Here is a 25,536-nt window from a genome sequence, read left to right as displayed (position 1 = left end):
TGTTTCTGTTTGTTCGATAGAAACACAATTTTTATGAATAATAATAATCTGTGTTTTGTCCATTTTACAATGCACAGTGCTCTACATCCCATCACATCTCACAAAATGGATTGTTATATCTGTGGAGAATCAGTAGCTGTGCTTGGCTTTTGTTCAGATGGCTTGGGAAATGAGTCATTAGTCAAACAGTAGCCTGTCTTCTATGATCACAGAACTACAGCACCCTCCAGAGGCAGAGAGACGTACATCATGGAAGGCCCCTCTGAAAAGTCCCAAGTGTCAACAGTGTGTATGCATGTGTGACTGTTTTGTGTGAGTGTGTGTCTGAGATATAGACTGAAACGGAAACCTCAGCCTGTTCCCACTCACAGTGTTATCTCCCATATTCCACTGACTTAGATACTTAGTGACAAATAATTAATATTTCATTGGATGTTATGGGATAATGGAAGAGAACTGCTTCCTATTGAAATTCTGCAGTCTCACCGCAGTAAATGGAATTCTGTGTGGAGCTGACGAGATTGGCCAAATCAGCTCATCTCAGGGCTCTGGAAAATTCACCACCATGGACCAATAGAAAGAAAGAGAGAGGGAGGCACAGAGGGAGGGAGGGAGGGAGAGAGGGAGATGATGGGCTCCAGGTGGGGACAAAGAGAGGGAGGAAGAGGGAGAAAGTGAGCAAGAGAAAGAGAGGGAGAGGGAAGAAAAGAATAGCAGAAGGAAAGGAGGGGGGAAATGATAGGGAGAAGGACAAGGAGAAACGGGGAGATATAGCTTCCAATTAAATGTCTCATTTACCCCTTAATTCCTCTTATTCAAAAATGCATTTGTTCAGATTTGCAGTGTCTGGACTGTAATTCCAGTGTGATAATGGAGAAGAAACGCCGTGGTGTTTAGACACTGTTCAGGGGCTATAATGGACATAATATCTGGGCAATGATTTTTAAAAAATAAAATGCTTTCCTAGACTAATGTTTGGGAAAGTAATGTAAGTGATGGCTATATATGCTAATGCATAGGTGTTTGGCTTATGCTGATAACACAGAGGAGGTAGAGGAAGGGCTCTGGGGTTGAGCCACACAGTAAGCAGGTTGATTACTCTGTGTGCGTGCGTGTGTATGTGTCAGTGTCTATGTGTCGGTTTGTGTGTGCCGGTGTGTGCTTGTGTCGGGGGGTGTGTGTGCGTGCATGTGCTTGCGTACATGTGTATTGCAGTGTTTCTGTCACCTTGCTGAGCGAGCGGTCGCTGACACTGCGTGCTAGCTGCTGAGTCTCAGCTATTTGGTCGGCCACACGCTTCTGTTCATTCAGCTTCTCGGCCAGCATTTCTAGTTCAGTCAGAGCCAGCTGCAGAGGCAGGCAGTCTACGTGACCCTTAGGTGTGTTCTTCAGCATGTCCTGACAGAGAAACAGTGAAGAGAGAAACAAACACTAAATAAAGTGAAGAGGTGTTGGTTTGTGTGTAAGCGTGTGTGTGCATTGTTTTCTCTGTTTTTACGGCCCAGAGCCTAGTAAGCACATTGTTCTCATTTTCATATTTCTTTTAAAAATCCAAGTATTTATTGAGTTCATCCCAGATCTGTGTGTGTCTGGCTTACCTACAACTGTGTGTGCTTGTGGACCTGCATAAATAAGGCCTTGTATTCTGTGTGTGAGTCCCAAAAGAGCTTCAGTGCTTTGAGTTTAGTTCCCTGTGTAATATATGGTTTAACACAGACACTCCCTCTCCAGGGTGCTGAGTTTGAGGCAAGAGGAAAATGCCTCATTCACATTCACAACTTATCTTTTGAAGTCATGGATAATCAACCCCTACTTATGGATAGAATGAGGTACTGCAGTTCCAGTACGCAAGTTGAAATCAAAATCTTTCCACACACAATGTTGAGACAGGAAAAGTAAAGGAAGACAAAGAAGCCTACTGCATTAAAAGCTTATATGGTTAGACTAGCTAGGTAGAACCATGCATGGTGTTATACCGTATCTCAAGTATTTATCTGTTTTCAATGGCTCAATGTATCATCGCATGTGTTAATCTCTTGATTAGGTCCATAAAACATTGTGAGGTGTTAATCTCAGATTGTTTATCTGTTCGTTTTCTCATGCGACATTATCTTGTCAATGTTAGCAGTGAAGGTGCTGGTAAAGGCATATACCTGCAGTAAAAGGATGAACTGGGGAAAGCGTTGGATGGGCTTCACCATGAGGCCGTATAGGGTGATCCGGTCAACACTGGACGCCTGCTTCTTCTACACAACACAGGATAAGACGTTTTAGATAAACAGCATACCATAGTAAAATCAGGAGATAAGCAAAAACACAGAGAGAAAGACCCCTCTAGACACCTCTTATTCAGAGGACAAGATATGGAGAGTGCATGAGTGTGGGAGTAGGAGTGGGTTTAGGTTAGTAAGGTGTGGAGAAATAGAATCTGGTGGCTGTGCTGGTCATTAGAGAATTGGGAAGTGGATGTGTTCACATGCCACATCTATTTCTATGGGCACAAGCACTGTTCATGAAACAAACTGTTCACACCCCACATGTTGGTGGAGAGAAAATGTTGCAGTTTTAAAGCTTATTTCCTGCAATTCTACACATTTTGTCATGGGGTGCAGAATTGTTTTTGCAGTTTTAAAGCAACTTTTCTTGCAATTCTATACATTTTGCAATGTCTAATGTGTATTCATGTGAAATTTGAGCGACTTGAACATTACTACAAATTGTTGAAATTGCACCTTGTCTATTCTACAATTACAACTTTCAAGAGTAAGTTGAAGCCAGACTGAGTTCCTTAAATATACTGTATGGGGCGGGGAGAGTTGTGAGAGTTGCTAATTGGTGCAATATAAATATTCTCTATGATTAGTGCAGTGTTTTGCAACAAGTAAACACAACCAGGCCAGCTTGAAAATATTTGAATAAAGCAACTACACTTTTATGTAGTTGCTGTCCGCACCCCGCGAAAATCTAATTAGCATAATAAAAAAATCCCTATAAGAATCCCTCTATGGAAAGAGGTGTTCTCCATTTTGCTCTACAACCTCCACAAGTATCAGGAGACTGGTCTGAAGTTGGTACAGCCGATCTGCCAACTTCTGTCTCTAGCATCCGAACCGGATGTGACCCCTCACACTATGACCCCTCTGTGCAAAAGTGAGACTCTGATGAACATTTACATGCTCAGGCCTCACAAGGCTTGTCTGAAGGTCCGTCGGTACCAGTTGAAAAAATGTATGGAAGATTATATGGAGTTTGTTTAATGCCAAAAATATGGGGTTAAATATATGTTCAAAAAAACAAACAAATATTTATTATATCTCTCAAATATAGGACAGAAAATTCTGAACACACTTCCTTTTTGTAACGAGGGTCGTATAAAGGGGACCAAGGCGCGGAGTGTAGAGTGCTCATACTTTACTTTAATGAAAACACTTAAATCAAAAACAACAAAACGACAGCCAACAGTTCCGTCAGGTATACTAACAAAATGGAAAACAACTACCCACACCAACACAGGAAAAACAGGCTGCCTAAGTATGGCTTCCAATCAGAGACAATGATAGACAGCTGCCTCTGATTGGAAACCATACCTGGCCAAAACACAGAAAACAAAAACATAGAATGCCCACCCACCTAGTCCCCCCCCAAAGGTGCGGACTCCCGGCCGCAAACCTGAACCTATTGTGGAGGGTCCGGATGGGCATCCATATTTGGCAGCGGCTCTGGTTCCGGGCGTAGCACCCCACACCCGCCCACTGATCCCCCCGCTTCTGTGTGTCCGGAGGAAGCAGACCGTGGGTCATCGCCAGAGGCTCTGAAACGCCAACCGCCGCTGAAGACTCTGAGCTGAAAGCCACTGCTGAAGGCTCTGGGCTGCAGACCGCCGTTGAAGACTCTGGGCTGCAGACCGTCTCTGAAGACTCGGGGCTGCAGACCGTCTCTGAAGACTGGGGGCTGCGGACCGTCTCTGAAGACTCTGGACTGGGGAGCGTCGCTGGAGGCTCAGGACTGGGGAGCGTCGCTGGAGGCTCCGGACTGGAGAGCGTCGCTGGAGGCTCCGGACTGGGGAGCGTCCCTGGAGGCTCCGGACTGGGGAGCGTCGCTGGAGGCTCCGGACTGGGGAGCGTCGCTGGAGGCTCCGGACTGGGGAGCGTTGCTGGAGGCTCCGTACTGAGGAGCGTCGCTGGGGGCTCCGGACTGAGGAGTGTCGCTGGTGGCTCCGGACTAAGGAGTGTCGCTTGGGGCTACGGACTGAGGAGCATCGCCGGAGGCTCCGGACTGGGAAGCGTCATTATAGGTTCCGGACTAGTGACCGTTGCTGCTGGCTCCATGCCATGGATCATCTCTACAGGTTCCGCGCCATGGATCATCACTGGAGGCTTCGTACCCTGGATTATCTCTACAGGTGCCGGGCCATGGATTATTCCTACAGGTTTCGTGCCATGGTTTATCCCTTCAGGCTCCGGACCATTTATAATCCCTACAGGCTTTTTGCCAAGGATTATCTCTACAGGCTCCGGGCCATGGATTACCTCTGGAGGCTTCGTGCCATGGAACATCCCTACAGGCTCCGGGCCATGGATCATCACTAGAGGCTTCGTGCCATGGATCATCTCTACAGGATTCGGACCATCGATTATCACTGGAGGCTTTATTCGTGGAGCTGGAACAGGTCTCACCGGACTGGGGAGACGCACTGAGGGCCGAGTGCTCAAAGCAGGCACCGGCCGTACTGGGCTATGGAGGCGAACTGGAGGGAGAGTGCGAGGAGCAGGCACAGGACGCACTGGACTATGGAGGCGCACTGGAGGGAGAGTGCGAGGAGCAGGCACAGGACTTACTGGACTATGGAAGTGCACTGGAGGGAAAGCACAAGGAGCAGGCACAGGACGTACTGAGCTATGGAGGCGCACTGGAGAGAGAGTGCGAGAGGCAGGCACGTGCTCACCACAATCAGCACGGGGAGTTGGCTCAGGTCTCACCCCTGGCCCAGCCAAACTACCCGTGTGCCCCCCCAAAAATACATTTGGGGACTGCCTCTCGTTCTTCCCCGGTAGGCTCCGATATCTCTCTATTACCTGGCCCCAAGTCCATTTTCTCCTTTCCGTCCACTCCTTATGTGATCAGGTGTCCATTTCTGCCTGGGCACGCCGCTTGATCCAATCATGGTGGGTAGTTCTGTAACGAGGGTCATATAAAGGGGACCAAGGCGCAGCGTGTAGAGTGCTCATACTTTACTATAATGAAAACACTTAAACCAAAAACAACAAAACGACAGCCAACAGTTTCATCAGGTACACTAACAAAACGGAAAACAACTACCCACACCAACACAGGAAAACAGGCTGCCTAAGTATGGCTTCCAATCAGAGACAACGATAGACAGCAACGATAAACAGAGAAAACACAGCTCTCCTAGGTCAGAGCGTGACACTTTTGATATGTTTTTGAAACTGTCTGTTGTTCCATGTAGTGAATCTGTTATTCAATGTGTTTGTATGGGCTAATAGCAGTAAGGCAAAAAATAATTGTTCATCAAATAATTGTTCATTTTCACTTCAAGGGGTCTTAAAATTCAAATCAAATAGCTAAATGATCCTTGGTATGACCTTCTTAAAACAATTCCATATAGCTTAGTAGACCCCTCCCCCCCTCCTTCCCCTCCCCCGGCTTAGACAGGGCTTAGACTCTGATGGGTTAACCAAGTATCAAGACACCAGTAGAATTATACTATGAGGGCCAAATTAAATAGTAGATGAAGGTCAACAGTGACCGTGGGTTAGAGTGTATTGAAAGAACAATAGAGAAAAAAACATGGGCAGTTCTACTTTGTGACTCACCTTTAAGAATTCCAGGAAAGCTGGTTTGGACATGCATGCCTTTTTTATGAGGGCCATGGCATTGGTGAAGTTATTGACATAGTCGCTGTAAACATCTAGCACCATCGACTTAGAAAACTGTAAAAACACAGAAAGGTGGGGTTATGGGAAACGCAAGAGAAACAATCCTTGGATTTCACATCAGGAATCTGTTGGGTTTTTCATGGAACAAATTAATTCAAGAACTAGTCATGCTTGGTCATTTATTTGTAAAAGCATCTGACAACATTAAGTTCCTTGAAAGTCAGTAGCTCCCCAGCTCATCTAACAATCCTATTCATGGAATGGAAGGGAAGAAAAGGGTAGAAAATTGCCATTTAAGTGTGGTATTTAAGACCCTGACCTGTTTACCATCCAGGAGACCAACAAACACCCTTCACAATCCACAATCCTGCTGCGGCGGCACACAGTCATTCGCTCTCTTTTGATTAAACACAAAGCAGGCAGTAGTAGCTGAAGAAGCAGTCTCACATAAATTAACCTTCTCCTTCATCTTCTCTGCAAGCCAGCCACAAACAACACACAGATAGTATGAGACCAACTAATAGCATAAAACATTAACAGCTGGGTAACAAATCCACTGTCAGGTGAAAAAGAGAAATGAATGAGGAGTGTTTAGTCCCAACACCCAGCCTCCCACCTCTCAAAACAGGCCCATTTGGCTGGTGTCAGGATATCAATGGAACATTACAATAAACAAGACCAGAAGGAGGGCAGAGGGATCAAAATGGCATCTTTCATAGGTAAATAATCAGCAACCCTTATGGATGGCCACGTTGCAGAGGGTCACAGCAGCACACTCATACATTAGTCCAATAGTCCTGTGCCTATGCTATAAACACACATTTTCAGAGTGTATATGCTGCAGAAGAGATATTCATCTCAGCTGTAATTGTCTCCATGTTTGAAGTTAGTGATGTTTGCTCAATTTTAAGTGCAGCTCATTATAACTGTGTCTGTGGAAATTGTCTTCCAATGCCCTATGGGAAAACTGACACACTCTCTCACACGCACGCACGCACACACGCACACACACACACACGCACACACACTAACCGAGGCCACAAATAGGTCCCCAATCTTCTCACTGCTGTCCCACTCAGCCACACGTGACGCCAGTGCGATCTGGAACATGGAGTGACACTGAGTGATCTCCCGTAGGCGGTAAAATACAGGCCCTATCTTCCGTGGGCTCAGGATGCGTGGGTCCGCCTCCAGCAAGGGCCTCTGGTAGTCCTGGTGAAATAGTATACCCAGGTTAACTTGGATTAGGTGTGCTTTACGGTGGAGAACGAAATAAAACACACAAGTAGGCCCTGATCATAAAAGCATCACATCAATAGCAACATCTCTCAACAGATACAACAGCACCATCACGTGTGCCTTGGACCCTTAATGAAAGGTACATTGATGGAATCGTCAGTTAGTAACAATCTTATAAGTCATTGCAATTAGTCAAGATGCTGTAGAGTATCAAACTAGTCAACTATGTAAAACGTGTAACTGCAGTGTCTTTTAAGATGAGAGTCATGGCTAATGTAGCCTGTACAATCAGAAACTGCCAGATGCAGTCAGCAGAAAATGAAAGTGAAAGCAATGAAAGTCAATGTTTGGAAACAACAATAGATGACAGACTAGTGGTGCTATTGTTGTTTTACGAGCCTCCCCTGCCCAACCATAAATCCTCCACAGCAAATGAATTATCGACAAGTGGAATATGGACATGGGGAATAACACAGGCAATTTCTGATATTACAGGACTGAAGTCACAGTTCTTAATGCCTAATAATTGCGCTCTTGGCTTTTGTTTTTATCTTTCCTTTATCAGTGAGTTTGGACTTGAATGGTATGCAAAATCACAAAAAAGGCTAAACATCCCAAATTATCAAACATGCCACAACAAAGGTAATACATCGTATATTCACAGAAAATATTTTCCAGAGCATAACCCTCTCATTGATCACACCTGATCCCATTTCAGCAGGTGTGTCACTCTTCATCTGATAGGAGAGATAACGAATGATTCTTTCTCTACCACAGAAAAAGAGAGACAACAGAAAAAAGAGTGAAACCCATGCTGTGATTCTGTGAAAACCTGACAGAGAGAGAATCTCTTTATTAGCATCAGCGGGGCACCACAGATGTAAAAGGAATCTATTTCATCATGATTATTTATACGTAGCAAGCCTGGTTATTTGATAAATCTCTCCAGTTTTCCTTTCAGCCTCATTCTTAAATGCTGAAAAGATGAATGTATTACATCTGTCAGAGTAAGGGTAGGGTGGAGTGGAGGGGTGGGGCAGGGAGAAAAGGACTTACCTCAAGGATTCTCCTGAGGGATTCAAGATAACTGCGCTCACTCTGAATGATGGAGCCCAGGATGTGACGTCTGACCACCTGAGGACAGAAGAGGCCAATCAGGAAACATACAAGTCGAAGGTCAAAGGTCACACACAGAAAAGGGCATGATGGGAGTTGATTGTATGCCATAGCCTCAATTGTGTGTGACAGGTTGTTTGATAGTACTATGCCTGTGTGTGATTGTAATTTGGTAAGAGAGTTTGGGTGGAGTAGCCTTGTATGCATGAGGCCTGGATTTACCTTGAGGTTTCCCTTGAAATGAGTAGCGCTGTACTTAACTGTAGCAGACATATTCCTCCCAAACGTACTACCGAGTCAGTGTTGGCAATCGAAAAATAATGTTTGCATCATTGCATGCATATAACATTACCTTAGAGATTCACAGAATCCTCTGACAGACACACACACACACAGAGACAAACAAACATATGTTATACACACATACAGACCTGCTGGCTGCTCAGTCCCTCAGGCATAGGGCTCAGCTGTGCAGGAGGATGTTTCACATCTGACACAGCCACATCCAGGTACCCTGCGTCATCCTCCACATCCTCTGCACAGGGGCACACACACACGCACACAAACACACACAGAGGCACATTTAAAGCTTTCATATCTCAACTGGAGTAACACTCCAAATGTACTACCTCTTAAACATGAAGAAAGGAAGGAAAAATACATTTTAAACAATACTGTATCTCAGTAGAAGTAAAAGAGGCGAACAGACAGTACGTCTTCAAAAACACGTTCAAACACTCGGACTTCTCAGCTTGAGTACGAATGTGTTCAAAAAGCACTTCAAAAATTCCCAACTTGCCTGCAACCATACAGACACAGATACTAAAACTGCTTTTCACCAGCCAACACCATTCTAATGAATGATTTTGGAACAATAATAGTGTCTCAGTATCAGAAATATAAAATGCTGCACAGATTCCCCCTGATCAACAGCTAAAAATAGAACCACTGGTCTGTTTGATTGTTTGAAGATGTGTTTGAGTCGTGGCTCTGTTATCTGTGGTTTCTGGAGCTGCTCAACACTCCATTAATGGATGGTAATCTGGTTCCATTGTGCAACGAGGCTTCCTGGGGTGCAGCCTGTCATGTGAGATTTTCTGCCCATTGCTCTCCTACACATCAAAACCTTCAGTTGGCCACAACATCTGTCTTTAATGGGAGCAAGCCAGCTAGACATATCCCGGCTGTTTTGTTTGAAATATCTTCCATTGTTAAGATCATTTTTCAAGGAGTCTTTTTCTATTTTAAAGCTGGGATTGGAAAAACAATGGGAAACTTTCTCCTCTATCTGCCTTAACATTAATTTTGGCCCGGCTAGCATCAAACAAGTTCTTCACCGCAGCTTAATTCAAAAGAGGCGACTGAAATGTATGTGAACTCCGGTCTTCCACAGAAACTCTCACTTCACTACAAATTCATACATATCGCTATAAGAGGGAGACTTTAATCTGCTACACAGTCATTTGGCAAACAATCGGTTTGAATAACTTTTTCTCAGATTACCTGAGTGGTCCTTCTTGTGCAGGAAGGAGACTTTCTGCATAAAAGCTATTCTGGTCTTGTCCAGTCCATCCTTGGTCCCACTCCTGGCGGCCTTCATTAGCTGATGAACCTGGTTCAAAAGGACAAAGAGACTAGAAGAGTTAGTCCACGAGGAGAGGGAGAGTGGAGCCAGGAAACACTGCACAGTAATCCACAAGGAGAGAGAGAGAGAGAGAGAGAGAGAGAGAGAGAGAGAGAGAGAGAGAGAGAGAGAGAGAGAGAGAGAAAAAATAGCAAGTGAAAGAGCAAGAGAGAGAATCTGAACTCAAAAGTCTACTGATGATCTGGTACTTCTGAGAGATGGGGCACTAGATGCATCAAGCCATTAATGCCGACATCTGCGCATCTCCGTTGGTCTAGTCTCTAATCAGGAAGTCTATGAGGAGATCATAGTGAGATTATGGTAGCAGACTGGGCTGTAGTTGTGGGGAGGTAGTGGAGTCATGCTCAGTGTGGCTCCATTCATCTAACCACAAACCCCACTCTGAGCATCACTGAAGCCCTGCAGAGTCATGTAAAGCCTGCGGACCCAATATACACACATGGTGACAGTATTTTTAAATGATGTCACTATTTTTAAATGATAGAAACTAGGTTATCAACTGGGAGCAACTGGCAACGTGTTTGATGCAAATGTGTTTTACTTATTCATGTGTCCCCAAAACTGATACTAAACTAGAAGGAGGGAGACAAATCTTTCATGAGAGCGACAGTCTGGAGGAGAGTACAGAAACACAAGGGGGGATGGTAAAGAAAGTTAATCATGTGAATATCTAATCAGTTAAAATGCACATCATACTACAGAATACATATTTTGGCTTTAGTCATTGTTATCCTTGCATAGCCTCCTGGGTGCTGTAGTTTTGAGGTCTAGGCTGAGATACCTTGGTGTCATGTTGTGTTCTCTTACTGCCAGTGATATACCTTGGTGTCGTAGTTGTTTTTGCCACCCAGCCTCATGACTATTTCACGTTTGGTCCTGGCACAATGCTCCCTCAGCCGACGCACGTCAGGAGAGTACTGCTACAGTACGGGGAAAGGTGTCAAAGCAGTGGGGTGTGGGGCATGTCAGGGCAGGTCGCATTAAACCACACAACAGGGCACAGGGATGAAGGAAGTAAGATGAGACGGCGGAAAATGGAGGGGAAATTATCAAGGCAAAACAAGCAAGGCAACAACAGGATTAATCACAAGTATGGAGAGTGGAAATTTAGAGCACTGCGCTGGTCATAGGGTAATGTCAACCGAGACTAATAGCACTGATCTTGGTGAAGGGAGTGTTGTGCAGGAGGGGAGGCGTGAGGCACACTCCTACTGTGATATTTATTACAGTAATGCCTCCATCGTTACTGCCCAAACATAACAAACAATTGTTCATAACAAGCAGGTCATCGCTCCCCTGTTCTGAGGATATAATTTCATACGATATTAGGATATTATTAAATTAAGTGGTATCAGCATTTACAATACAAAAAAAAAAAATTGAAATATTTAAGGGCATGTTTTCATGTACCAATAGCACTAGCTCAGGCAAATATTCCCTACAGACATACATGCAACAGGGATGAGACTGGACCAAGTCTGACCAAATAGAATAGAGCACAACGTCAATGAGTAAATACTGCCCCCATGTGGAGGAGGGAGAGGCTACAGTCACCTACTGTATGGTTATAACCATAGATTTTATATATAACTGTTATAACATACAGCACCTAGACAGTGTCATGGCATTGGTGCCTTTCAAGTGACAAGGGAGCTTGTTTACTCTCAGGCCACAAAGCGAGATACAACCCACGCAGACAGTGTTGATATATTTTTCATGTCCTTTGTATTTTCCCCACCAGTTTCTCACATGAATAAAAAAGCATGCGTGAGGAGCAGTAACATTGGCTGAAATATTCTCTTTGAGTCATGTCTTGTGCATTTAAGACAAACGCACAAAAACAAACAGACAGACAGACAGACATAGATATACAAATGGAATACCATCTCTCCTACCTTGCTGAGGGTTGGTAGTTTGCTCTCGGTATCAGACTGCTCTTCGTAGCTCTCAAACTCACTGGAGCTCCAATCGTTGCCTGCACCCTGGGGCCCTTCTTCTCTGTGCACATCCTCATAGATCATGTCCCCTGACACACACACACACACAGATGTGCTGACATCAATACAGCACAAATACTGAAAGTGCATTTTTAGACAGCAGATCCTCAAGCTTAATCAAGCACAAGTCAAGTTTTTTAAAAGGAACCAAATGACATTTTAACCCAAGCCTGAAGTCCATTGATCTGATGGTGCAGTACCAGACAAGGCACAATAAAAGCACTCAGTGGCCCCAGCCCCGGCCCTTACCCCAGAACTCACCTTCGTCAGGAGAGAGTGGTCCCTCACAGGGCACGTCATCATAGATCACCTCTAGGATCCCTGTCTGGGGCTCTGCATCAGCCTCAGCATCAGCCACATCTTCTGGTGAAGACAGTAAAGACCACTCACATTCACAACCCCTAACCATAGAGCTAAGAGGGCCTCGCACTGGTAATCTGGCAAAGCAACCAAACTTCAAGAGTATTGCACACTGCATTTTGCCCCCATACATGCATTTGATTATGCCATCATTTCTGTTACATACCAAATATTTTGTAAATTTACATTTATGCAATTGTATTTGCATCAGTTCTGATGCATCTCAAACATCAAATACCTATTATTTTATTAGCAGTGACTTAGAAGGGAGATAGGCCTTGTGCGTTGCTGTTATGTGTGCTAGGTGTGCACTCTTAGAAAAAAGGGTTCCAAAAGAGTTCTTCGGCTGTCCCCACAGGAGAACCCTATTTAGTTCAAGGTAGAACCCCTTTGGGTTCCATGTAGAACCGTCTGTAGAATGGATTCTACATGGACCCAAAAGGGTTCTACCTGGAACCAAAAAGGTTCTACCTGCAACTAAAAAGTGTTCTTCAAAGGGTTATCCTATGGGGACAGCCGAAGAACACTTTAAGGTTTTAAGAGTGTGGGATTGTGCTGTGGAATTGTGGCAGCATGATCCACCTTGTTTGTAATGTATCGAACCTATCTATCTCCACAGTTCGCAGAATTTGTCATTAACTGCTTTGAGAGTGTTTCAGCCTAATTTAGTTTAGGGGATTTATTGATTCGCTTTTAAATTGTGATTTGTCTGGAACGGTTCTTTATAAGCCCCAAACAATCCCTGGATTCAATGAATCTGATGAGAGATGTAGATTCTGACATGGATTAGCCGACACTGCTTTAAGGATCTAAATAACCTGGGACACAATCCAAGAGAGAGACACAGTGTTATTCTACCACAATAGTGACTAACTGAGCAGCACTCTCTGTGAAGAATGTGTACTGAATGAAAAGGGAATAACTGTATCTTGGCCATCAACTCAGTCCTCTGGGAACAGAGGAGGTTTTACCTTGGTTTACTGAATAACTTTTTAGCACAGTATAACGTTGCTTTCTTCAGTTCGTCTTTGATGAATGTGTTCAAAGTCAAATTTGTAAAATCATAGAATTAGGGTAGTCTTGGGATTAAGACCCAAGAATTAGGGGGGTGTCCGGTGGCCATTTGAATAATTGTTCAGCAGTCTTATGGCTTGGGGGTAGAAGCTGTTAAGGAGTCTTTTGGTCCTAGAGGGATAGTGCTATTGGTTGTTGGCTATAAACGGGAAATAGCTCATATATCCCATAATAGCGGCAGTACTTAAGACATCGAAAACACAACCACTCATGCCAATTATGTCACAATAATAACACCCTAGCGAATCAGAAAACTGAGGTACACTACAATTTTGACATACTGTCCATGCATGATGATAAACACCAAAATTATCATTATAAACAATATTGACAAAAACAGTAAAGGACATATGTGAAAGAGAACTAATGAGAAAGGTGAAATAATGGAGAAAGGTGTGGATTAGTCAGGCTCCATACAGTCTTTGAGTGGACCACCTTCAAAAAGCCTAATGTCAGCATTGCTGACTGAGTCAAAATCCAAGAGCAATTTCCCTTTGTGGAAATAGACTAATAGTCCACTATTGATCCGCATCCTGAATTAATTTAATTAATGTCTATGTGTAAATCAAATCATAGGAGGGAGAGAGTATGTATTAGCTGTTGCCCTCCATGAAGGTTACAGAAGATTACAGGCCAATACAGTTTTTACTGTAAAACAATGTCAACAAATATGCAATGCTACCAACAACAAGCCTTGTGGTGAAGGTTATGAAGGCTATACTGTAATTGATGTGAGCTTGCTCATGTCTGTCTATATCATGTTTCATGTATCTCTGTACTATGCTGTTGTGTACCTTCAGAGTGTTCCCTCAGGCTAGAGCTCTCCTTGGGCATCTCCACACTATGGTCCTCCCAGTCAGTCTGCTTTTCCACAGGTAACGCCTCTCCCGGACCAGAACCTCCCTGGGCCTGCTCTCCCACGGAGGGTGCTGCCGCACTGGGCTCAACCAGCTCAAAGGGGCCAGAGACCCTGGAACATATCAGACAGAGTAGTGAAAGCAGTTATGACCACTCTAGGCTGAGTGCTGTGTGACTCATTACAAATGTAGTGCAGTGTGGATGAGGAGGAGGAGGAAGAGAAGGAGGAGGAGGAGAGGTGGAGTAGCCGGGGGCCAAGCACTGCCGTCCCAGCATGCTAACACTCCCATTAAACCTGGCACAGCACATATGTTCCTAGTGCAGCTCAGTTCTGCTAGGTTGGTCAGTCCTATTCACTGTGGTGTGATGATTCTGCTGACCGCTGTTGTGAGGGGTTGAGAGTCCTCTGGTCCAGGTGAACTCATGTGAAACCATGAATATGATAATGTGACCTTACCTCCAGCTTGTTATATTAACTGTGAGCTATGAAAGTTCCCCCTAAACTATACCCCTTGATCACCTGTCATATCTAAAGCCTGACCATAATAATGATTAGCTTTAAATAAAAACTGGCCTGTAATATTGCCTTTGACACAACTCCCAATAATACTGATCTTGTCGGTATTCTGTAGAGCTACCACTTGCTTATGTTTTCAAGCTACCAGTCAGATTTACAACAGTCCTCCCACATTATACAGCTAGGTCTGGGATGGAGAAACCAATCTCATTAAATGCATCCCTCCCACCATCCCTGTCGGCTATGCCAACAGCCAGTAAATCAATCAGTCAGCAAGATACTGTACCTCTCCCCTGTTCCAGACATGCCTGACAGACCGCAGTAGTTACATAACTACGCAGATAAGTTGAGAAGGAAATATTTTGCAGCCAAATAGCTTGCGAGCAGCCTGTTGGCCAGTTGGCAAGACAACGATGAAGGTGTTAGCTAATGCTTGTTTGAGTAATGTTCAAACTTAAAATCCCCTCCCTAGTAATGTCCGCAAATAAAAGTTGCAAATCTTCACCTTCATTGGCTCCACAAAGACACCAGACAGAATCTGTTAGAAAGCAGCTCACATGCATTTCCCATAACTTTGGTTTCAAAGGGAGATTTAACAAGACATTTTGTGAGAACAATAATATTATTTCAATGTTGGAGGAGTATATATTTCATGGTTCATCTTTGCTGGCCTACACCCTTCACTTGTCTATATAAGTCCCTGTGAGTCATAGGCCTGTAGGAGAGAACAGGGGAGCAGGGCAGGGAACGTTTTTCAATGCAAATAGAATAGCCTGAGGCAAAGCACAGCATGAGCACTGAGCAGCCTGAATGCAAGGCTTTTACTGTCTGAGATCTGTTTCAACTCCCTCCAGCTACAGTACTGTCAACCCAGGGAAAGTTCTTTAAATGTCTTTCCTCCTGTCTCTCTGTGGAACAATGCTGACCATGCTGATGATGGGCTAGATATACAGTACGTGTCAAAAGTTTGGACACACCTATTCAATGGTTTTTCTTTATTTTTACTATTTTCTACATTGTAGAATAATAGTGAAGACATCAAAACTACGAAATAACACATGGAATCATGAAGTAACCAAAAAAGTGTTAAACAAATCAAAATATATTTTGATTTTAGATTCTTCAAAGTATCCACCCTTTGCCTTGATGACAGCTTTGCACACTCTTGGCATTTTCTCAACCAGCTTCACCTGGAATGCTTTCCAACAGTCTTGAAGGAGTTCCCACATATGCTGAGCACTTATTGGCTGCTTTTCTTTCACTCTGCGGTCCAACTCATCCCAAACCATCTCAATTGGGTTGAGGTAGGGTGATTTTCGAGGCCATGTCATCTGATGCAGCACTCCATCACTCTTCTTCTTGGTCAAATAGCCTGGAGGTGTGTTGGGTTATTGTCCTGTTGAAAAACAAATAATAGTCCCAATAAGCCATGGGATCACCTACTCCGCGTCTCACAAAGACACGGCAGTTAGAACCAAAAATCTACATTTTGGACTCATCAGACCAAAGGTCTAATGTCCACTGTTCATGTTACTTGGCCCAAGCAAGTCTCTTATTTTTTTGGTGTCCTTTAGTAGTGGATTCTTTGCAGCAATCCGACCATGAAGGCCTGATTCACACAGTCTCCTCTGAACAGTTGATTTTGAGATGTGTCTGTTACTTGAACTCTGTGAAGCATTTATTTGGCCTGCAATTTCTGAGGCTGGTAACTCTAATGAAGTTATCCTCTGCAGCAGAGGTAAGTCTAGGTCTTCCTTTCCTGTGGCGGTCCTCATGAGAGACAATTTCATCATAGCGCTTGATGGTTTTTGCGATGGCACTTTCAAAGTTCTTGAAATTTTCCCGCATTGACTGACATTCATGTCTTAAAGTAATGATGGACTGTTGTTTCTCTTTGCTTATTTGAGATGTTCTTGCCATAACATGGACTTGGTCTTTTACCAAATAGGGCTATCTTCTGTATATCAACCCTACCTTGTCACAACACAACTGATTGGCTCAAACGCATTAACCTCTACGGGCTAGGGGGCAGCATTGAGAATTTTGGAAAAAATATGTGCCCATTTTTAACTGCCTCCTACACCAACTCAGAAGCTAGAATATGCATATTATTGTTCAGGTTTGGATAGAAAACACCCTAAAGTTTCTAAAACTGTTTGAATGGTGTCTGTGAGTATAACAGAACTCCTATGGCAGGCAAAAACCTGAGAAGGTTTCATGCAGGAAGTACCCTGTCTGACAAGGTGTTGTTGTTCTTGCTTCTGTTTATTGAAGAGTCAGGATCTTAGCTGTAACGTGACAATTCCTAGGGCTCCAATAGGCTCTCAGAACCCGGGAAAAACCTGAACGATGACGAGGCAGCCTCAGGCTGAAACACATTATCTCCTTTTCCAAGTGTCCCATCAGTGGTCAATAGAATTAGGCGCGTGCGCGATTCGCCCCCGTGGAGTATTTTCATTCAGCTGTTTAGCTAATTGCAGATTCCCGGTCGGAATATTATCGCTTTTCTACGAGATAAATTGCATAAAAATTGATTTTAAACAGCGGTTGACATGCTTCGAAGTACGGTAATGGAATATTTAGAAATTTTTTGTCACGTTCTGCGCGTTCTGCGCACGACCATGATTTAGCATTCTGATAGTGTCTAGAACGCACGAACAAAACGCCGCTGTTTGGATATAACGATGGATTATTTGGGACCAAACCTACATTTGTTATTGAAGTAGAAGTCCTGGGAGTGCATTCTGACGAAGAACAGGAAAGGTAAGACCATTTTTCTTATAGGAAATATGATTTTGATGAAGGCTAAACTTGCCGGGTGTCTAAATAGCTAGCCCGTGATGGCTGGGCTATGTACTTAGAATATTGCGCTTCATCCGAAAAGCTATTTTAAAATCGGACATATCGAGTGCATAGAGGAGTAATGTATCTATAATTCTTAAAATAATTGTTATGCTTTTTGTGAACGTTTATCGTGAGTAATTTAGCAAATTGTTAGTAAATTCCCCGGAAGTTTGCGGGGGTATGCTTTTTCTGAACGTCACATGCTAATGTAAAAAGCTGGTTTTTGATATAAATATGAACTTGATTGAACAGATATGCATGTATTGTATAACATAATGTCCTAGGATTGTCATCTGATGAAGATCATCAAAGGTTAGTGCTGCATTTAGCTGTGGTTTGGGTTTATGTGACATTATATGCTAGCTTGAAAAATGGGTGTCTGATTATTTCTGGCTGGGTACTCTGCTGACATAATCTAATGTTTGGCTTTCGTTGTAAAGCCTTTTTGAAATCGGACAGTGTGGTTAGATTAACGAGAGTCTTGTCTTTAAATAGCTGTAAAATAGTCATATGTTTGAGAAATTGAAGTAATAGCATTTCAAACGTTTTAAAAATCGCGCCACAGGATTACACTAGCTGTTACGTAGGTGGGACGAATTCGTCCCGCCGGTCCCATAGAGGTTAATAAGGAAAGAAATTCAACAAATTAACTTTTAACAAGGCACACCTGTTAATTGAAATGCATTCCAGGTGACTACCTCGTGAAGCTGGTTGAGAGAATGCCAAAAGTGTGCAAAACTGTCATCAAGGCAAAAGGTGGTTACGTTAAAGAATCTCAAATATAAAATATATTTTGATTTGTTTAACACTTTTTTGGTTACTACATGATTCCATATGTGTTATTTCATAGTGTTGTTGTCTTCACTATTATTCCACAATGTAGAAAATAGTAAAAATAAAGAAAAACCCTTGAATGAATAGGTGTGTACAAACTTTTGACTGGTACTGTAGCTTCATTGTTATCAATTCCCTCCCTCTATCAAGTCTAACCTAACAACACACCACCTATTATATCAACTGCATCTCCCATCTACTGTGTGCACCCGGTAAGTCATAAAGCATTGTACACAGGTCTGCATACAGTATGTGTCTACTGTGACATTGTTTACTTTAACAGTTTGTAGATCTACCACTCAGTTGAGGAAGGGTGGAATGCAGATAAAGAAAAAGGAGTGTTGTAAAGTGGGGTTGCTTCGGTGGAGTGTTAAATGTGTTTACCTTTAAGGTTACAGCTCAAATGAACATAAGACAGAGCCATATAAATGTCAGGTGTCAAGTTGTCATGGTGACCTTTGTCTAGGACTTTTCATCTTAAGGGTCTCACTTAATGAAAGGTATCTGTTAAAGGTCCTAGAATCAGACGTACCTAGACACACACACACAATACCACTGCTTTCCTGGGTTGAGGCTAAGTACACAGGTAGACATATTATGCATGTTCTGCAGCAATGTTTCTATTCAAAGTATTCTTTGTGATGCAAGCTTCACCAAATTTGTTAAATGTGCAACAAGATTGAAAAAATCTCTAGACCCCTTTTACTCCACACACAGAGTCTCCTAAAAAGCTTGCACTCCATTTGGCAAATCTGACCACAATTCTATCCTCCTGATTTCTGATTACAAGCTAAAATTAAAGCAGGAAACTCCAGTGACTCGGTCAGAATAAGCATATGCTAAGCTATAGGACTGTTTTACTAGCACATACTGGAATATGTTCTGGGATTCTTCCGATGGCATTGAGGAGTACACCACATCAGTCACTGGCTTCATCAATAAGTGCAGCTATGACATCATCCCCACAGTGACCGTATGTACATACCCCAACCAGAAGTCATGGATTACAGGCAACATCCGCACCGAGCTAAAGGGTAGAGCTGCCGCGTTCAAGGAGCGAGACTCTAACCCGGAAGCTTATAAGAAATCCCGCTATGCCCTCCGACCAACGATCAAACAGGCAAAGCATCAATACAGGACAAAGATCGAATCATACTACACCGGCTCCGACGCTCGTCGGATGTGGCAGGGCTTGCAAACTATTACAGACTACAAAGGGAGGAACAGCTGAGAGCTGCCCAGTGACACAAGCCTACCAGATGAGCTAAATGACCAACTGGCAAGTGTCTTCACTGACATTTTCAACCTCTCCCTGTCTGAGTCTGTAATACTAACATGTTTCAAGCAGACCACCATAGTCCCTGTGCCCAAGAACACTAAAGTACCCTGCCTAAATGACTACCGACCCGTAGCGCTCACGTCTGTAGCTATGAAGAGCTTTCAAAGGCTGGTCATGGCTCACATCAACACCATTATCCCAGAAACCCTAGACCCACTCCAATTTGCATACCGCCCAAACAGATCCACAGATGATGCAATCTCTACTGCACTCCACACTACCCTTTCCCACCTGGACAAAAGGAACACCTATGTGAAAATGCTATTCATTGACTACAGCTCAGCATTCAACACCATTGTGCCCTCAAAGCTCATCACTAAACTAAGGATCCTGGGACTAAACACCTCCTTTTGCAACTGGATCATGGACTTCCTGACGGGACACCCCCAGGTGGTAAGGGTAGGTAACAACACATCGGCCACGCTGATCCTCAACATGGGGGCCCCTCAAGGGTGCATGCTCAGTCCCCTCCTGTACTCCCTGTTTACTTATGACTGCACGGCCAGGCACGACTCCAACACCATCATTAAGATTGCCGATGACACAACAGTGGCAGGCCTGATCACTGACAACGACAAGACAGCCTATAGGGAGGAAGTCAGAGACCTGGCCGTGTGGTGCCAGGACAAACACCTCTCCCTCAATGTGATCAAGACAAAGGAGATGATTGTGGACTACAGGAAAAGGAGCACCGAGCATGCCCCCATTCTCTCGACGGGGCTGTAGTAGAGCATGTTGAAAACTTCAAGTTCCTTGGTGTCCACATCACCAACAAACTAACATGGTCCAAGCACACCAAGACAGTCGTGAAGAGGGCACGACAAAACCTATTCCCCCTCAGGAGACTGAAAAGATTTGGCATGGGTCCTCAGATCCTCAAAAGATTCTGCACCATCGAGAGCATCCTGACTCGTTGCATCACTGCCTGGTATGGCAACTGCTTAGCCTCTGACCGCAAGGCACTACAGAGGGACCAAGCTTCCTGCCATCCAGGACCTCTATACCAGGCGGTGTCAGAGGAAGGCCCTAAAAATGGTCAAAAACTCCAGCCACCCTAGTCATAGACTGTTCTCTCTGCTACCTTACGGCAAGCGGTACCGGAGCACCAAGTCTAGGTCCAAGAGGCTTCTAAACAGCTTCTACCCTCAACACATAAGACTCCTGAACGTCTAATCAAATGGCTACCCAGACTAGTTGCATCCCCCCCCCTTTACGCTGCTGCTACTCTCTGTTATTATCTAAGCATAGTCACTTTAATAACTCAACCTACATGTACATATTACCTCAATTACCTCGACTAACCGGTGCCCCTGCACATTGGCTCTGCACCGGTACCCCCTGTATATAACCTAGCTATTGTTAGTTTACTGCTGCTCTTTAATTATTTGTTACTTTTATTTCTTATTATTTTTTTAGGTATTTTTTTAACTGCATTGTTGGTTAATAAGGGCTTGTAAGTAAGCATTTCACTGTAACGTTTACACCTGTAGTTTTCGACGAGTGTGATGAATACATTTTTATTTGATTTAATTTGAAATATATCTGATTCTTAGCTGAAACAGACACACAGTGCAAATGCTCGGACACACACCTTACACCTTGATGGTGGAAAAATCTATTGATATCTCCACTAGGAAAGGGAGAATGTTGACCCACAGTGGAACAGTGTACTCAGCAGAAATCTTCCCGAAGAGAAACTGCAGAGACTTAACAGTTCCTTCTCTCACAATCCAACCCTATTCAAACACACAGACACAGACATACTTTATCACAGTCACTCAGCTACCCCACTTTCTTATCACAGGAAAGCACACAGGAATGGCCAGCCCTGGCTCTCCTATCAGCACAGGACCAGTGGACCCAGGACCAGTGGACCCCACCAAGGTTGGGGATCACAAATGAAGAGGGTGATACAGTACACTGGTTGATAACATGTTTCTATTGTACATTCTAATGAACCCCCCTAACTCATATATAACTTTTATACTGCATTCTGCTGTCACATGTGCTCCCTCTCCGGCCTCTAGGTCACCAGGCTGCTCGTTATGGCGCACACCTGTCACCATTGTTACGCGCACCTGCGCATCGTCAGACTCACCTGGACTCCATCACTTCCTTGATTACCTTCCTTATTTATGTCACTCCCTTTGGTTCCTTCCCCAGGCGTCATTGTTTCTGTTTCATGTCTGTGCGTTGTTCAAGGTTCTTGTTTTGCATTATGTTCCGTTTATTTTATTAAAACACTCACTCCCTGAACTTGCTTCCCGACTCTCAGCGCACATCGTTACAACTGCTATAACCTGCAGACTGTAGACTACTTGTTTAGGCTACTGATTCAGTATTTTTTTTTCCTCACATACCCTGTCAGAGATTGGCTGTCTCCTTTGACTTCCTTTTCCGAACATATCAGTCCAACCTTTCAACTTTGACACACACTTTCTCTATGAAAATAGAGTTGTATCTGATTTTGTGTTATGCAAATATATTGATAACCCAATGAAGACAGATATTTCCTCTTCCGAGACTAAACCACACGGTCTCTAAGGATGTAATACCAATTCCCACATACTGTGATAGCATATAAAAAGCAGGTAGTCTCTTACCGCCTGGGTGGGTCGCTAACTGGAACATCTGTGGGGACATTAGAGCCAAGAAAATCATGTTTAAAAAATGCTAACGTCATGTTACTCTTTACTTTTTTACTTGTGCAACATGTACCATATGGGAGGAACAGTTAAAACATTTGGAATTCATCTAAGTAGGTTTCAATATGAGCAAAACTTCTAAATGTACCTTGTTTTATGAATAGGAAGGTAATTCCTGTGTCTCAAAGACAATTGCTGTTGAAAAGACAATCGGAATCTTAATATTAGCTGTATATAGGCATTGTGTGTATAGCAGCTTTTATGAAAGATATCCCTGCCCAAGCTATTATCTAATTTATACAGAGACAATGTAAACCCTCTCATTTGCCTGCAGGGCTGAGTCCCAGCCTGATGCCGTCTCCTCCACCAGCCGCTGGTTATGTAACAGGCTTTCACTGTAGAGCATCATCAACCCCAGAATTCCCCAGCGGGGCAGAGGAATGCTCCACAACCCACTTAGCGGATTACTGTACTACATGTAGGCTTTGTGAGAAGCCTTTTAATTAAGCACTAGTCACTTCATTTTGTCCAGCAGAAGTTCCCGTAGATTAAAATCTTCCGCTTTGGCTGGGAGTGTAATTAACAGAGCTTTTTTGGCAGCATGACTGAGTCAGGTAGTCAATACTATACTGATAACAAGAGTTTCACTGCTCTTTATCCAATTACAACAAGGTTTAACCTGGCTCTCTTTATGCCTGTCTGTCTGAAGCTATTATTTTTATTTTTATTTATTTTTTATTTCACCTTTATTTAACCAGGTGGGCTAGTTGAGAACAAGTTCTCATTTGCAACTGCGACCTGGCCAAGATAAAGCATAGCAATTCGACACATACAACAACACAGAGTTACACATGGAATAAACAAAACATACAGTTAATAATACAGTAGAACAAAAGAAAACAAAAAGCCTATATACAGTGAGTGCGAATGAGGTAAGTTAAGGCAATAAATAGGCCATGGTGGCGAAGTAATTACAATATAGCAATTAAACACTGGAATGGTAGATGTGCAGAAGATGAATGTGCAAGTAGAGATACTGGGGTGCAAAGGAGCAAGATAAATAAATAAATACAGTATGGGGATGAGGTAGGTAGATATATGGGCTGTTTACAGATGGGCTATGTACAGGTGCAGGGATCTGTGAGCTGCTCTGACAGCTGGTGCTTAAAGTTAGTGAGGGAGATATGAATCTCCAGCTTCAGAGATTTTTGCAGTTCGTTCCAGTCATTGGCAGCAGAGAACTGGAAGGAAAGACGACCAAAGGAGGAATTGGCTTTGGGGGTGACCAGTGAGATATATCTGCTGGAGCGCGTGCTATGAGTGGGTGCTGCTATGGTGACCAGTGAGCTGAGATAAGGCGGGGCTTTATCTAGCAGAGACTTGTGAAATCACTTCATGAACTGACAGCACCTTATGAGACCAGTGGAGAAAAGTCACTCACAATGTGATGTAATAGAAAGAACACTTTACCTGGAGAGGCTGTGGAGTATTGTCCCTGGGAGGGGCCGTCCTCCTGACCAGCAGGGGGCATTGCATTGAGGTGCTGTTGTGAGTGTGCAGTGGGTGTTAGTATGTTGTCCTGTAGTGGGTTTGTAGCCTCCTTAAATGACTGGTTTGATTTTTGACTGGCTTTTACAGAGTCTGAGACAAGGTCTTTACAATTCGCTGGCTCTTCCTCTTCATCAGCACTGTCGACAAACTCAAACTTCTCCTCTTGCTCTTCATCCTCCTCCTCCCCTTCCTCCCTCTGTTGCTGCTGAAGCATCACAGAGGACATAAGCTCTAGAACAGAGAACAGAGACAAAGGGATAGTGAAAATGTTGAAGAAGAAAAAACATAAATAATATTCCTTCACAAAATTAGCTACAATTTAGAAACTGATTTGAGTTTGTTTATATACAATGTCAAATGTGTAAATACACAAACCACAAAAGGTATAATAGTTGTAAGTACTAATAAAGTGTACTAACCGACCTATGTAACTACCAGCCATTTCCATCTAAAAGGACCCATGAGCACCAACATGTGAAGTTTATAAGAGCATGTCAAATTGGGTGTCAAATGAAAACTAAGAGTCTAGATTGTTTAGACATTAAGGCATATTTTCCATCGTAAAAATTAGGAAAAAGCAAAGACTGATGGAACAGGAGTCTCAAAAAACATCTACCAGAAAAAGTCTTAAAAGATAATATAAATACATCAAAACACAATAATATTGAAGTAAAGAACCCTGCCAACTAATATCAACACTTGTACTTAACAAAAAAATTAAATGCAACATGTAAAGTGTTGGTCCCATGTTTCATGAGCTGAAATAAAAGATCCCAGAAATGTTCCATACACACAAAAAGCTTATTTCACTCAGATTTTGTGCTCAAATGTGTTTACATCCCGTTAAGTGAGCATTTCTCCTTTGCAAAGATAATCCATCCACCTGACAAGTATGGCATATCAAGAAGCTAATTTAACAGCATGATCATTACACAGGTGCACCTTGTGCTGGGGACAATAAAAGGCCACTCTAAAATGTGCAGTTTTGTCACACAACACAATGCCACAGATGTCTGACGTTTTGAGGGAGCGTGCAGTTGGCATGTTGACTGCAGGAATGGCTACCTGAGCTTTTGCCAGAGAATTGAATGTTCATTTCTCTACCATAAGCCGCCTCCAACGTAATTTTAGAGAACTTGGTAGTAGGTCCAACCGGCCTCACAACTGCAGAGCATGTGTAGCAATGCCAGCCCAGGACCTCCACATCCGGCTTCTTCACCTGCAGTATCGTCTGAGACCAGCCATCAGTCAGCTGATGAAACTGAGATGATAAAGCCCTTTGGTGGTGATGTATTCTGATTAGCTGAGCCAGCTCCCCAGTGGGTCGGCCTGGCTCCCAAGTGGGTGGGCCTAATTGGTAATGGAATTTCAGAAAAATCGGTAACGGAATTTCTGCAATCGAATTGGCAACAATGGGAAATCATAGTAGTAACAAACCACAGTTGAATTCACAAGTTTGGACAGCACAGTGCATATTTATACATTTGTGTACCCGTTCACGATACATCACCATGAAGAGAATGACATTTATATCCATAATTATGCATTTCTGTGTTTTACAAATCAGGGACCCATGATGATATTCCATTGCCGCAATTCCGCTACCGGGTGTAAATC

The 25,536-nt window shown here is 43.4% G+C and overlaps 1 protein-coding gene across 1 annotated transcript in view; it reads right to left on the bottom strand.

Annotated features, from left to right (window-relative positions):
• The window catches only part of LOC115150715 (rho guanine nucleotide exchange factor 10-like protein), a 178,176-nt gene that overhangs the window by 132,557 nt on the left and 20,083 nt on the right, over positions 1-25,536 (bottom strand). Inside the window, exons 2-14 of the mRNA XM_029694267.1 lie at positions 23,839-24,150; positions 22,327-22,354; positions 14,126-14,301; positions 12,159-12,260; positions 11,796-11,926; positions 10,722-10,820; positions 9,759-9,867; positions 8,687-8,790; positions 8,196-8,273; positions 6,933-7,112; positions 5,838-5,954; positions 2,154-2,246; positions 1,228-1,398 (exon numbers count right to left, since the gene is read on the bottom strand). Of these exons, the coding sequence (XP_029550127.1) occupies positions 1,228-1,398; positions 2,154-2,246; positions 5,838-5,954; positions 6,933-7,112; positions 8,196-8,273; positions 8,687-8,790; positions 9,759-9,867; positions 10,722-10,820; positions 11,796-11,926; positions 12,159-12,260; positions 14,126-14,301; positions 22,327-22,354; positions 23,839-24,145 (1,695 nt within the window). The 5' untranslated portion in view covers positions 24,146-24,150. The remainder of the gene's footprint in view (positions 1-1,227; positions 1,399-2,153; positions 2,247-5,837; positions 5,955-6,932; positions 7,113-8,195; positions 8,274-8,686; positions 8,791-9,758; positions 9,868-10,721; positions 10,821-11,795; positions 11,927-12,158; positions 12,261-14,125; positions 14,302-22,326; positions 22,355-23,838; positions 24,151-25,536) is intronic.

The sequence above is a fragment of the Salmo trutta genome, chromosome 16 (assembly GCF_901001165.1).
Source record: "Salmo trutta chromosome 16, fSalTru1.1, whole genome shotgun sequence".
NCBI classification, from domain to species: domain Eukaryota; kingdom Metazoa; phylum Chordata; class Actinopteri; order Salmoniformes; family Salmonidae; genus Salmo; species Salmo trutta.
The sequence above is the reverse complement of the archived record's forward strand: the minus strand, read 5'-3'. Positions and strand labels throughout refer to the sequence as shown.